Genomic DNA, 13,982 nt, shown 5'->3' on the forward strand with positions numbered 1-13,982 from the left:
ACTGCCGAGGCCTTGGGGGGAATTATTGATCCTGGGTGTTGATTCCGAGGCCACAGCATCTCAGACGTGGCTCCCCCACGCTGTGTTATTCTCAGAGCAGGAGTTGGCAGCACAGTGAGGCATGGGCGTCAACCATGTGCTTAGTGGTTAGCACAGTGGCGGGTAACCTCTGCCCAGTCCTGCCTCCTGTCCCGTCGGCCATTCTGCTGTACTGTGCCCGAGCATGCGGCCGATGTCAGGGGCAGCAGTTGGCTGAGTTAATGTGACACGACGTTTTGTCAGAGGGGCGGGTGAAGGAAGAGGCAGCGGAGTGCTGCTGAGCCCGCCTCGCGCGAGACGGAGAGTCGGCGGCCCGACCGAGGCCCTTGGTGGGGGGTCGGCCGAGGCCAGCGGTGAGGGGGCCTCGGGCGAGTCGGAGAATCGGCCGAGGCCAGCGGTGTTTAGCTGGTTTCGACTTTTACGAAGTCTAAGCAGTCGTTTTTTGGTTCTTGCTTAGGGTACCCCTTCTCATTGTATCCGACAGTAGCCCCCGAGCCTTGGGGGGAGTGGAGGTACTCCCCCTGAGGTTCTGACGAGAATTGGCTCTTGATAGTTCCTGTTGGGATGGTGTTTTGTACTTGAGGTTTCGGTGGGTGCGCGCGAGCGCACCCGCCGGGTGTAGCCCCCGAGGCCCTGGAGGAGTGATTTCACTTCTTCAGGGGCTTTTTTCTCTCTCGAGCGAGGGGTTTTCATCGTGTTCGCCGGGCCCGTGGGCTCGAGTTCGGATCGCAGGGCCTCGACGATGCTGCGGAAAGAGCCCCTTAGCCTCCGCCCGGAGCGAGAGGGCCGTCAGGGGTTCCCCCGGCTTTTTGTACGACCCTCGTGCTTCCTTTTCGATCGAAAGGAGGGGTGGAAGATGCCGTGCTACCCTCGGTGGGCGCGAGCGACGACATTTCCGGTGAGCTGTTATCGGGTAAGTCCGAGTGGAGGCCCGTACCCCGTTCACTGGGGGTCGGCTAGCGGTCCGGAGACGCGCTCCAAGAGTACCGGCGGGTTTCTCTAGTGGGTGCCGAGGCCGTTCGCTGGGCCTCGGTGGCTCGGTGCCTCCCTACGGTGGGATCCCATTCGGAGACCTCCCTGCCGGTCTCGGACATGACACAGGGCGCGCTTGTATAGGCTCACCCGTAGCCGTCCCTGACTCTTTTGCCCTGGGGCAGCTGTCGAAACCCCTGGGGGCCCAGCCTTCGAACCCCTGGACCGTAACGGGCTCTGGTCGCTTGTCTTTATCTTGGGTGCAGGAAGAGCCCCCGAGCCTCCGCACGGAGCGAGAGGGTGGTCAGGGGTCCTCCCGACTTTTTTGTCCGTCCCCCGCACGTCCTTTTCGCTCGGACGGGGGGCTGTTTGCCGAGCCCACTCGCGTGCGAGCCTGAGCCACTGGGTCTAGGCAAGGTTGCAGGAGGAGCCCCCGAGTCTCTCGCACGGAGCGAGAGAGCGGTCAGAGGTCCCCCTGGCTTTTGGTTCGCCCCTCGCGCGTGAGGGTCTGTCCACCAAGCCCCCCTCGGGTGCGAGCCTAGGTCGCGGGGTCTCGGCGTCTTTCGCAGAAGAAGCTCCCTAGCCTCTGCACGGAGCAAGAGGGCCGTCGGGAGATCTTCTGGCTTTCTGAACGACCCTCGCGCTTCCTTTTCGCTCGGAAGGAGGGTTTGTTTTGCCGAGCCCCCTCGTGTGCGACCCTAAGTCGCTGGGCCTCGGCAATGGTTTGCAGGAAGAGTCCCTTAGCCTCTTCGTGGAGCGAGAGGGCCGTCGGGGATTCTCCTGACTTTTTATTCGACCCTCACGCTTCCTTTTCGCTCGGAAGGAGGGGTGGAACATGCCGCGCTACCCTCGATGGGCGCGAGCGATGGCATTTCCGGTGAGCTGTTATCGGGTAAGTCCGAGTGGAGGCCCGTACCCCGTTCGCTGGGGGTCGGCTAGCGGCCCGGAGACACGCTCCAAGAGTACCGGAGGGTTTCTCTAGTGGGTGCCGAGGCTGTTCGCTGGGCCTCGGTGGCTCAGTGCCTCCCTACGGTGGGATCCCATTCGGAGACCTCCCTACCAGTCTCGGACACGACACAGGGCGTCCCAAGCGTTTCGCTTGCTTGGGCCTCGGCCTCGTATAGGCTCGCCCACAGTCGCCCCTGACTCTGTTGCCCTGGGGCGGCTGTCGAAACCCCTAAGGGCCCAGCCTTCGAACCCCTGGACCGTAGCGGGCTCGGTGCCCAGTTCCTTTGCCTGAAAGGAATCGGGGGGGGGGGTTATTTCTCTCCCTACGGCTGATAACGGCAGGCGCGTCTTTTGAGGCGGCTTTTCTGGGGAGGCGAAACGGCGCCTGCTGCTGCTGTGGTCGGACGCGACGTGGCGTCAGCCGACGGGACGTACCTGCACGCGCGATTAATGAGGAGGGAGTGGGCGCGTGGGCGATAAGACCGGATCTGGATAACCGTGTCGGATTTTTTGGGGAAACTTCCCCGATTTCGTCGCCCGGTGGTTTCGTCTCGTCCCTGCATAAATACGCAAAGAGCCTCGCCCTCCCCCTTCTTACCTTTTCCACATTCGCTTTCGCTGCCCCTATGCCGTTGCTGAGAGCATAGAGCGCCGGGGAGGAGAAGGGCGAGAGCGAGAGACTGAAAGAAAGAGAGAGAGATTACCGCCGTAGCAGCGACCTCCACCGCGCAATGGCTGGTGGTCCCGTCATCCTCCCGGCGGATCCCTGGGAGCGGTCTGACGTCACCGAGGAGAAGCTGCAGTCGCTCGTGGAGGCCGGTCTTCTTCGCCCGATCACCGACCCTGACGAGCCGGAGTGGATTGCTCCGGGGAACGAGTCGGAGCCGAGGCCGCGCGACGGCTACGTGGTGAGCTTTGTCGTCTTCCACGAGCGAGGCCTCGGTTTGTCGGTGGATAAGTTCATGCGGGCGCTCCCACACTACTACGGCGTGGAGCTTCATAATTTCAGCCCCAACTCCATCGCGCAGGCGGCCATCTTCGTCGCCGTCTGTGAGGGGTACTTAGGGATCGCTCCCCACTGGGAGTTGTGGCTCCACTTGTTCCGAGCGACGTTCACCACCAAGCCGGGGGGAACGAGGGGGACTCGGAAGGTGCAGAGGGCCGGCGGCTGCACCCTTCACGTGCGTCAAGACCGGCAGTCCCTCTACATCCCGGCCTAGCTGTCATCGTCCAACCGTCGTTGGTACGACGTCTGGTTCTATCTCCGTAATGACGACGGAGGACTTCCTCCTTATACCGGGCGGGTTATAGAGAGTCAACCAGAGAAGTGGGGATACGGCATCATCAAGGTTGATCAGCCTAGGCTGGAGCCGCTATTGCGGGCCTTGGGGAAGCTACATGACCGCGGCCTTTCGGCGGCCGTGGTCGTGGCGGCCTTTCACCGCCGGAGGGTGTTGCCGCTGATGGCCCGGTGGTGGTGGCTGTTCGAGATGACCCCGAGCGACCCGATTGCCGGTATCAAGATGTCCGCCTTCGCCCTTACCGACGACGAGACCCTGCGTCGGGTGAGAGAGGCGGTAGACGGGAAGCCGAAGATCGACGATTTGATGCCATTCCCGATGCACCCGTCGCGGGGGTACATCTCTCTGGTGAGTTGATTGTTGCCGATGCTTTCGCGGCCTTCTTGTTTTCGCCTTTTTTGTCTGTTGTCTTACTTCGTCATTCCCATAGGGGATAAGGGACGTGCGAGGCTCCCCACCGCCCGTTCCCGAGGACGCCCGGCTGCGAGCCGTGAACAGGGCACGCGCCGAGGAGGAGAAGAAGAAGAAAGATGCCAAGGAGGCGAAGCGCACGAAGAAGCTCCTCGCGCGTGAAAAGCTGGACGCCCGTCGCCGGCGTCAGAAGCTCGACGGTCTCCCGTTGGAGCCGTCTCCCTCGTCGTCGGTGTCGGATTCTTTGGGCGACGGCGGCGGGCGCGAGGTGGGGACGGCCTGCCTGGAACACCTCCCCGACATTAGGGAGATGGTGCCCGGGGTGCCGGCAAGGAGCTTGACGCCCCTAGGAGGAGGAGGTGTCCCGGGGCCGGTGGCGGCCCGTCTCGGGGCCAAGGCCGACACGCCCGAGGCACGGGTGTCGGAGGAGCGTGCCGTCAGCCCAATGGGTTCGACGGTGGAGGTGGAGCGAGCGACGGTGGGGCCGACCCCATCGTCTCCGCGAAGGGTCGAGGAGGTGCCGGGGTTCGGCGGAGGCCAGCTGGCACCGGTGGATCTCGAGGCCACGCTGCTGCCACCACCGGCGCCGTTGCAGAGGAGGCTGGTGGTGTCGAAGCGGCTGCATCCCCATTCGCGGTAAGCGTCCTTTCTGGTGGAGTTCGTAGTACTTCTTGTTTGTCCCTTGGTCGCATGCTGACCTTGGGAGTGTCTTTGCTTCCAGCCAGAAGCATCTGGTGGAAGATCCTGCCTTGGCGCCCCGTAAGGCGCTCAAGGTGAACGTTAGCTCCTCCGCCCATTAGGCAGCGGAGGCGCAGGCTGGCGTGCAGCGTGGCGCGGCGTCGGGCGGGGCCGTTTCGGAGGAGGCGGCTGCCCAGGAAAAGGGTGCCGAGGCGGCCACGGAGCGAGTGGAGGAGGAGGAGCCCACGCCTCGCGATGTCGTGAGTCTTGGGGCGAAGGAGGTTGGGGCGTCCACCATTGCCGAGGCCATTGTGGGTGAGGCCAGAGCCCCCGAGGCCTCCGAAGTCAAGGCGGTGGACGCCGAGGCCACCGAGGTAGAGATGACGGAGGCCGGAGCCCCTGGATCCGTCGAGGCCGAGGCGATGGAGGTGGAGACGGAGCAAGTTTTGGTGCCGCCCCTGGTTCAGACAATCTCGTCTGATGATTCCTCCCCAGGGAAGGAGGCGGCAGACGTCGAGGCGGCCAGTACCACGGAGCAGTCAGTCCCAGATCCTGCCGAGGGGAGTTCGGCCCTTGCCCGGCTATGGCCCGAGCCCCGTGGGTGGAACTTCCCGTGTGTTTTCTGGTAGGACCGGGCTGATCCCGAGGGGGAGCCTGTGTTCGCCCTTGAAGATATCGTAGAGGGGGGCGGTGGGATACCCTCGAGCAGTATCGCCAACTGGTAGTGCGGTCGCTGCAGACAGCGATGACTATTATGGGACGGGACTTGCCCAGTGTCACCCAGGTAAGTTCTTTCCTCTCCCGTGCCGCGTTGTTTTCTCTCCAAGCCCCCTCGCAATGTTTGACGCGCATTTTTTGTTTTGCCTCTTTAGGAGCTCGAGACCCGATCCCTTGGGAAATCGGTATTCCTACGAAGGGAGAGGGATATCTGGGACCAGCTCTGGCGGCAGAAGGGCCTGCTCGCCGATGCTCAGGGGCTTTTATCGGCGCGGAGTGCGGAAGTGGAGGACCTCCGCCTTCGTTGTGCTGACATTCAGGCCGAGAAGGGACTCGAAGTAGTGACGCAGCTTGCATCGAGCCAAGACTACGGTGTAAACCAGCTTCTGGATGTGGGGGTAACGCGTCTTAGTCTTAGAGAGCACTTCGCTGATGAAGTAAACAGGTCGTTGGACGGGTAGAGCATGTCCCTCCTCCTTCCTCTCGACTACTACGGCCGCGCTGACCACTTGGGTCGTCGCGGTGACGTAGAGTAAGAGGTGCTCGCCCTCGGTGGGCGGAACCAGGACGGGGGGTTGGTGAGCAGTGCTTTGAGCCTGGCGAGGGCTTCCTCGGCCTCGGTGGTCCAAGAAAAGCGCTCGGACTTTCTCAAGAGGCGGTACAGGGGCAGGCCTCTTTCGTCGAGGCGCGAGATGAAGCGGCTTAGGGCCGCAAGGCATCCCATGACCCTCTGCACCCCTTTGAGGTCTCGGATCGGGCCCATGTTGGTCACGGCCGAGACCTTCTCCGAGTTGGCCTCGATTCCACGTTCCGAGACTATGAACCCCAAGAGCATGCCTTGGGGAACCTCGAAGACACACTTCTCGGGGTTGAGCTTGATGCCTTTCTCTCTAAGACATGTGAAGGCAACCTCCAAGTCACCGACGAGATCGCCGGCCTTCCTGGACTTGACTACAATGTCATCCACGTAGGCCTCGATGGTTCGCCCGATGTGTTCGCCAAAGACTTGGATCATGCACCGTTGGTAAGTAGCCCCTACGTTTCTGAGGCCGAACGACATGGTTACGTAGCAGTACATGCCGAATGGAGTGATGAAAGAAGTCGCGAGCTGGTCGGACTCTTTCATCTTGATTTGGTGGTAACCGGAATATGCATCAAGGAAGGAGAGGGTTTCACATCCTGCAGTGGAGTCGACAATTTGGTCAATTCGTGGTAGTGGGAATGGGACTTTCGGGCACACTTTATTTAGACCGGTGTAGTCCACGCACATCCTCCACTTGCCACTTTTCTTTCTGACTAATACAGGGTTAGCCAACCACTCTGGATGGAATACTTCCTTGATGAACCCGGCTGCCATGAGATTCTGCACTTCTTCGCCGATGGCCCTGCGCTTCTCCTCGTCAAATCGGCGCAGGCACTGCTTTACCGGCCTGGAGCCTGCCCGGATATCTAAGGCGTGCTCGGCGACCTCCCTTGGTATGCCTAGCATGTCCGAGGGACTCCACGCGAACATATCGACGTTCACACGGAGAAAGTCGATGAGCACGGCCTCCTATTTGCTGTCGAGGGTGGCGCTGATCTTCAGTCCTCGGCCGTCGGGGACGGCGGGATCGACGGGGACGAGCTTGATGGCCTCCGCGGGCTCGAAGGTCCCGGCGCACCGCTTGGCGTCGGGAACCTCGCTACCAAGCTAGTCGAGATCGGCGATGAGGGTCTTGGCCTCCACGATGGCCTCGGCATACTCGACGCACTCGACGTCGCAGTCGTATGCATGTTCGTACGTGGACTCGACGGTGATGATGCCGTTGGGGCCTGGCATCTTGAGCTTGAGATAGGTGTAGTTGGGGACCGCCATGAACTTGGCGTAGCACGGGCGCCCCAAGATGGCGTGGTAAGCCCCCTTGAATCCAACCACCTCGAAGGTGAGGACCTCCTTGCGGTAGTTGGAGGGAGTGCCAAAGCAGACGGGTAAGTCGATGCGCCCGAGGGGTCGTGTGCGCTTTCCTAGCACGACGCCGTGGAAGGGTGCGGAACTACCTTGGAGCCATGAATGATCGAGCTCCAGGAGCTCTAGAGTGTTGACATAGAGGATGTTGAGGCCGCTGCCTCCGTCCATGAGCACTTTGGTGAGCCGGGTGTTGCCGACGATCGGGTCGACGACAAGCGGGTACTGCCCGGGGTTTGGAACATAATTGGGGTGGTCATCCCGATCAAAGGTGATTGCCTCCCGAGACCAATCGAGGTAGCGGGGGGTGGCCACCTTGACCGAGAAGACCTCCCGGCGTTCCCTCTTTCGCTGGCGCGCCGTGAGGCATGCCGAGGGTCCGCCAAAGATCATGAAGGCATTGTGTACCTCGGGGAATCCATCATCTTAATCGTCGTCCCTTTCGCCGGCGCCCCTTTTCCTGGCCTCGTCGTCATCGAGGAGCCCAAGCCTGGCGTAGTAATGCCGGAGCATGGTGCACTCCTCGAGGGCATGCTTCACCGGACCTTGATGGTAAGGACAGGGCTTCTTCAGCATGTCGTCAAATAACCCGGGGCCCCGGGGGCCTCGGGGATTCCTGTGATCTGTCGCGGCGACATGGACGGCCTCGAGGACCTCCTGCTTCCCTGGGCGACCCTTCTTCTTTTTCTTGGGGACGCGGGCGGGCGAGGCCTCGGGGGCCTCGTCCTTCTGCTTCCCCTTGGCGTCGTTGTTGGGGAAGATGGCCCCAACCGCCTCTCCGCCCAAGGCGAAGTTGGTGGCGATATCGAGGAGTGCGGCCGCTGTGGTTGGTACGTTCCGGCCCAATTCTCGGACCAGGTCCCAGCAGGAGGTGCCAGAGAGGAATGCTTGGACGATTTCTGAGTCACCGACGCGGGGCAACTCGGTGCATTTCTTGGAGAAGCGCCGGATGAAATCTCGAAGAGATTCATCCGGCTTCTGGCGGCAACCTTTGAGGTCCCAGGAGTTCCCGGGGCGCACATAGGTGCCCTAGAAATTCCCGACGAAGACCCTCACCAAGTCGCGCCAGTCGTGGATCTGTGCGGGAGGAAGGTGTTCGAGCCAGACTCGCGCTGAGTCTGATAAGAACAAAGGGAGGTTGTGGATGATGAGCAGGTCATCTTCCGTGCTGCCTAGCTGACAAGCCAGGCGATAATCGGCCAGCCATAGCTCGGGGTTCGTCTCGCCGCTATACTTTGTGAGGTTGGCAGGTTGTCGGAACCGGGCTGGGAAGTGAGCATTGCGAATGGCTCTACTAAAGACCCGAGGGCCCGGTGGCTCGGGAGAAGGACTGCGGTCCTCTTCACTGTCGTAGCGACTGCCTCGGTGTGGGTGGTAGCCCCGGGCGGCTCCCGTCGCCGCGGCGCCGTCGCCTGCCAACTACTTCGTGGTCGCCTTGTGCCTCGTGCTGGTCTCCAGGTCGATCGCGCACCGAGGGGGGCCCGTTGGCCGCTGGTGCGCGAGCGGGCTCGGGACGGACCGAGGCATCCTGGCCCCGGCGAGGTCGCGCCATAGGTTGCTCCGAAGTGCCTCCACGCCGGCGGGAGGCGGAACTTTTGGCCTGCTGTACCGCAGCGGTCTCGAGGAGGTCGCGGAGCTCTTTGCGGACCCGTCGCCCCTCGGTGGTGGAGGGCTCGGGCATTGCTCGGACCAGCATCGCAGCCGCTGCGACATTCTGGCTAGCCCGATTAAAGATTGGGGGTGGCTCTCCCCCCTCGTTGTCGTTGATGCGGTGATGGACGTCGCGGGCCCTCCCTTGGGCTCCTCCGCCCTCACCGCGCCCTTGCTGCTCCTGCTCGAGAGTGTCCCGAAGCTGTTGCAGAAGGAGTCGGTCTTGTTCGACCTTGGCTTGAAGCTCGTGGAGCTGCTCCAGGTCTGGGCGTCGATGCCCCCTGTGGACGGGGTTCTCATTTCGCGTCGCCGGGGCTACGAGCCGCGGAGGCGTGGCATCGCCCGCCCTTGCCTGGGGCGGGGGATGGTTGCCTGTGCTTTCGTCTTCTTCGCCCGCCCTTGGCATCCCGAGCCCGACGTGGAAGCACTCGCGAGATGGATCGTAAGTCCCTTCGTCGTCGGAGTTGGAATAGCCGAGGCAGTAGTCGCTTGCGGCCAAGAATTGGCGCAAAGCCCTGGGGTTGTGGAGTTCGGAGAAATCCACCCCGAGCCATGCCTCGCCCTTGTCCGAGGAGTCGAAGTGGGTGCTCAGGTCGAGAGCGAAGCGCTGGCGGCATTCCGAGGGGTGCTCGTGAGCGGCAGTGTAGGCGTAGGCATAAGAGGCGGCGACATCCCGCAACCCAAAGGGGCATGGGGACGGTGCTGTCTCCATATTTTGCCCCGCCGGGGTCGACTCTTCAGGGAGTGGTGGAGTGGAACTAGGCGACTGGGCGTCGCCGCGAGCCACCGGCGATTTTCCTTTGTCCAGGCTCAGGCCAGATAGGTCCCCAGCCAGGGACCCCGTACCAACAGCTGGTCGTAGGATGTCGGCGGGGAGTGGCGTGCCGCCCCGGGTTCACGTAGCGTCGGGGTGGCATTCCTCGCGTCGTGCCTGGTGAGCGCGGCGAGAGCGGCTGCCCGAGCGCCGCCTGCGCCTAGGCTGCCGGGGTGTGACTTTATCGTCGGACGGTGGGGCTCGAGGGGCGAGGAGCACCATGTCGTACTCATGCCCTAGAGACATGAACTCTAGGCTCCCGAACCAGACTATGGTGCCGAGACGCAATGGTTGTATGGGGTCTGCCATCCGGGTCCTGGTGGGACGATGAGGCTAACACGCAGCGTCCCCTACCTGGCACGCCAACTGTCGGTGTTTTGGAACCGGGGGTCCCTCAACCAACAAGTGAATTTGTGCTGCGTGCCCCTAATCCCGGATGGTGATGCAAAGAGACACAAGGTTTATACTGGTTCAGGCAATCGAGGCCCTACGTCCAGTCTAAGAGATCGATCTTATGTTCCTTGCACCGGAGTGCTCGTAGTAGGGGATTACAAGCTAGGTGAGAGAGGGAGCTAGCCCTAGGTCTCGGCGAGGGTGGTGCGGGCTGCTTGAGGCGTTGTTCTCAAGCAGCGTGGAAGTGTGTCGTTCTATCGGTGTCTTCGTCTCCTTTTTTCTCCCCTCCTACGAGGCCCAAGTCCTCTCCTTTTATAGTTGAAGGGAGGACGAAGGTAGTACATGTATCACTATGCGACGTCGTGCTAATAGAAGTGGCATGTCCGAACCCTGTGGCCCGTTCCGATGGCGGCGTGGCCGTAGGAGCGATCTGTCCTTGGAATACTGGAGCGACGTGGTTATCCCATCAGGTCCTGTGCGTCGTGGGAGCCCCGGGAATGTCTCGAAGCGGACGTTACAGCGAACGTGCAAGCCCTGGTGGATAGATTGTGCGCGAGGCCGAGGCCTGGTTGGTGCCGAGGCTTGTACTGCGGTGGGGGTCTCGACAGGCATGAACCCCGAGATTGCCGAGGCCCCGGTGTACAGTGCCGAGGCCTCGAGCGGGCGGCGGGTCGCGGGTGCAGCATTAGGACATAGTGGCTGGTAACCCCTGTCATACTCTGTCCTAGGTGCTGATCGTGGACACAGTGCTGGGTCACAGTTGCCGGTAACCCCCGTCGTACTCTGTCCTAGGCGCTGATCGTGGACACAGTGCTGGGTCACAGTTGCCGGTAACCCCCGCCGTGCCCTGTCCCAGCCGGTATGGCGCTGATGCGACTTCGGGCCGCATCAGCCATTCTGTGATGTTGAGCCACGGTCCGGCGGAGATTGCGGGAGTGGTTGAAAGTATTAATGAGACGTGACGCGTTGTCGGGAGGGTCGACCGAGGCGGGGGGCGATGGACCATGGACAAGCTGGCCCCGAGCGACACAGAGAATGAGGCCTCGCGCGAGATGGAGATCAGGCCCCTCGCCGAGGCCTCACGCGAGAGGCCTCGCGTGATACGGAGAACGCGCTTCCCGCTGAGGCCTTCCGTGGAGAGCCTCGGGCGAGGCGGAGACGGCGTTCCTTGCCGAGGCCTTCCCTGGGGAGCCTCGCGCGAAGTGGAGTTGGCGTTAGGATGCCGAGACCTCCTGCTCTATAAATGGGGGCGGCGTGTCCGAGCCCTGTAGCTGGCCACTGTTGTGGTATGGTCGATGGAGTGGCCTCGTCCTTGTCGTGCAGAGGTGACGCGCCGGTCATACTTGAACTTGTGCGTCGTGGGGCTCCAGTACAGCTTGATGCAGGATATGGCGGGTGACGTGCTGGTCATCGTGCGATGACGTCGTAGGGAGCTGTGGCTCTGCAGATGGCGAGGCCGAGCCATCGTGGGGGGTTCGGCGGACATGGATCCTCAGGCTGCCGGGCCCCTGAAGCATACTGCCGAGGCCTTGGGGGGAATTATTGATCCTGGGTGCTGATTCCGAGGCCACAGCATCTCAGACGTGGCTCCCCCACGCTGCGTTGTTCTCGAAGCAGGAGTTGGCAGCACAGTGAGGCATGGACGTCAACCATGTGCTTAGTGGTTAGCACAGTGGCGGGTAACCTCTGCCCAGTCCTGCCTCCTGTCCCGTCGGCCATTCTGCTCTACTGTGCCGAGCATGCGGCCGATGTCAGGGGCAGCAGTTGGCTGAGTTAATGTGACACGATGTTTTGTCAGAGGGGCGGGTGAAGGAAGAGGCAGCGGAGTGCTGCTGAGCCCGCCTCGCGCGAGACGGAGAGTCGGCGGCCCGGCCGAGGCCCTTGGTGGGGGGTCGGCCGAGGCCAGCGGTGAGGGGGCCTCGGGCGAGTCGGAGAATCGGCCGAGGCCAGCGGTGTTTAGCTGGTTTTGACTTTTACGAAGTCTAAGCAGTCGTTTTTGGTTCTTGCTTAGGGTACCCCTTCTCACTGTATCCGACACCAGTACACTGCCATGCCGCACGAGAGAAGGCACGTTCAAAGATCACACGATCCACACACACTGTTTTCAGCAGCGTTGTTGCACAACGGCACAGCTATCACCATCCAGGAACATCCCTGGAATTCACCCCTGCCTTTTGTTCTCCCGTTCACCCCGCGTGCGCGCACTCTGTCGTGCGACAACTGGGCGACCGCCGCCATCGTCAGGTGGCCAGTTCTTCATCGCAAGCGTCGGTCCTCCTCCACCTGGCAGTCCCCGAGGAGACAACGTGCGGGACCTGTCGGCGGGCGCCATCGCGACGTTCGAGGGCACGACGCGGGACCACTTCGCGGGGCGGCGCGTGGTGGAGCTCCGGTACGAGGCGTACGCGGCCATGGCCCGGCGCCGCCTGGCGGCCATCCTGTGGGAGGCCCGGTCCCGGCACGTGCTGCGGCGGCTGGCCGTGGCGCACCGCCTGGGCCCCGTCCCCGTCGGGGAGGCCAGCGTGTTCGTGGCCGCCTCCGCCACGCACCGCGCCGACGCCATGGAGGCGTGCCGCTACGTCATCGACGAGCTCAAGTCGTCCGTGCCCATCTGGAAGAAGGAGGTCTACGACGACGGCGAGGTCTGGAAGGAGAACCGCGAGTTCTTGGACCGCCATTCCGGCGACGCCCACGGCCATGGCAACCGCCATGGTTCGGCCGGATGCTGCGGGGGCAAGGTCAGGGTCCAGGAGGCTTGATGCTGATCAGCTGATGGATGGCGGCGCCCGCGTCGCGGACTGGCACTAGCGTCGGCGGGCCCTGCGCCTCGATCTGCCGAGTCCGGCGCTAGAGGCCGCCACGCCTCCGCGAGCTCCTGGGCAGGAGACGAGCCGTCGGCCAGGAGCGAGTATAGAGGGGTATTTTGGTACTTCCGAAAGAAACATGACAGGGTCAACACAGTCAACTGACGGATGAATGCACTAAATGAACGGTAGTGCCATTTACAGAAGAAAATTTTAACTCGATGTCAAATAAGAAAGTTCAAAAATTTTAGTGCTAAATAAAGAAGACTGATTTGTTCCAGTGCCAAATACATAATTGCCCCCTCTTCTTTTGCCTGCTTAGTCCAGTCTACATGGGTTTCATGTACTAATTTTAAACATATCATATTTTACAAAGAGTTTCGTCCCAAACTCTCTTTCCTTCCACCAAACTCTTATCATATCTCTTTATTAATATGGTGCCACATCAGTATATTTAATGTCTATAAAACTCTGATAAAATTCTATTGAGACTGACCTTATTGGCCCTGTTCGCTGGTTTAAAACTTGACTAAAACTGGTTGAAAAACACTGTTTCAAAAAATTATGGTAAAAGAAAAATACTATTCAAACTATAAAAAAAATCAAAAAAACTGAATATGAAGTAAGCCAAACAAGGGCCCATCGGAGCCAGTCCCCCGCGTTGTGACGGACCAATGCCTGAAGGCCGCTCGCTTTGTGGCTCAAGGCATCGTGGAACTCATGCTCAGCCACTACTTGCGGCTGCACCCGCAAGTGGGTCTCCAGGGGCGTGCTTGCAAGGGTGACCCATGGGCCTGGCTGCGCTCCAGGGTGCACTGCTCGTGTTTGGTGGCATTGGCCCACTCGTGAGCCGGGCACCCACGGTGTAAATCCCATTCTCTCTTCTGGCTCCCAGGAAACAGAAAAAAGGGCCATTTCTTTTGGGCCTGGCTGGCTTGAGCCTCACGCTGAGGATAGCGTAATCTCCTCTCCCCCGCCGCAGCTTTCACCGTATCACGCACCACCAGCGGTCGGCGTCGTGTTCGTCGCCCCCTTTCGTTCCCTGGCTCTTCTTCATCCATGGCGGCACAGGAGGAGGCAGCCGCCTTCCACTCCTCTGGTTTCGTATCCCCTCAGCCCACACCTCCGCAGCGCCGAGTCCGCCAGGGAACTTGGCGCCCGCCATGCACGCGGCCCACTGATGGAGCCACTCAGACCTGTCCCACGCCAGCACGTCCTTCACCTGGGAGGAGAACGAAAAATATGTACCGTAATATCAAAAAAAATATATAGTGCAACATTAAAAACATATGCACTGCAACATCGAAAAA

The 13,982-nt window shown here is 61.3% G+C and overlaps 1 protein-coding gene across 1 annotated transcript; it reads left to right on the plus strand.

Annotated features, from left to right (window-relative positions):
- The first annotated feature begins 3,981 nt into the window (after positions 1-3,981).
- On the plus strand, positions 3,982-12,627 carry LOC136455580 (molybdopterin synthase catalytic subunit-like). Its single transcript, XM_066455545.1, has 2 exons — positions 3,982-4,307; positions 12,159-12,627. The coding sequence occupies exons 1-2, from the start codon at positions 3,982-3,984 to the stop codon at positions 12,625-12,627; spliced, it is 795 nt and encodes a 264-aa protein (XP_066311642.1).
- The last annotated feature ends 1,355 nt before the right edge of the window (positions 12,628-13,982 follow it).

Source organism: Miscanthus floridulus, chromosome 5, assembly GCF_019320115.1.
Source record: "Miscanthus floridulus cultivar M001 chromosome 5, ASM1932011v1, whole genome shotgun sequence".
NCBI classification, from domain to species: Eukaryota; Viridiplantae; Streptophyta; class Magnoliopsida; order Poales; family Poaceae; genus Miscanthus; species Miscanthus floridulus.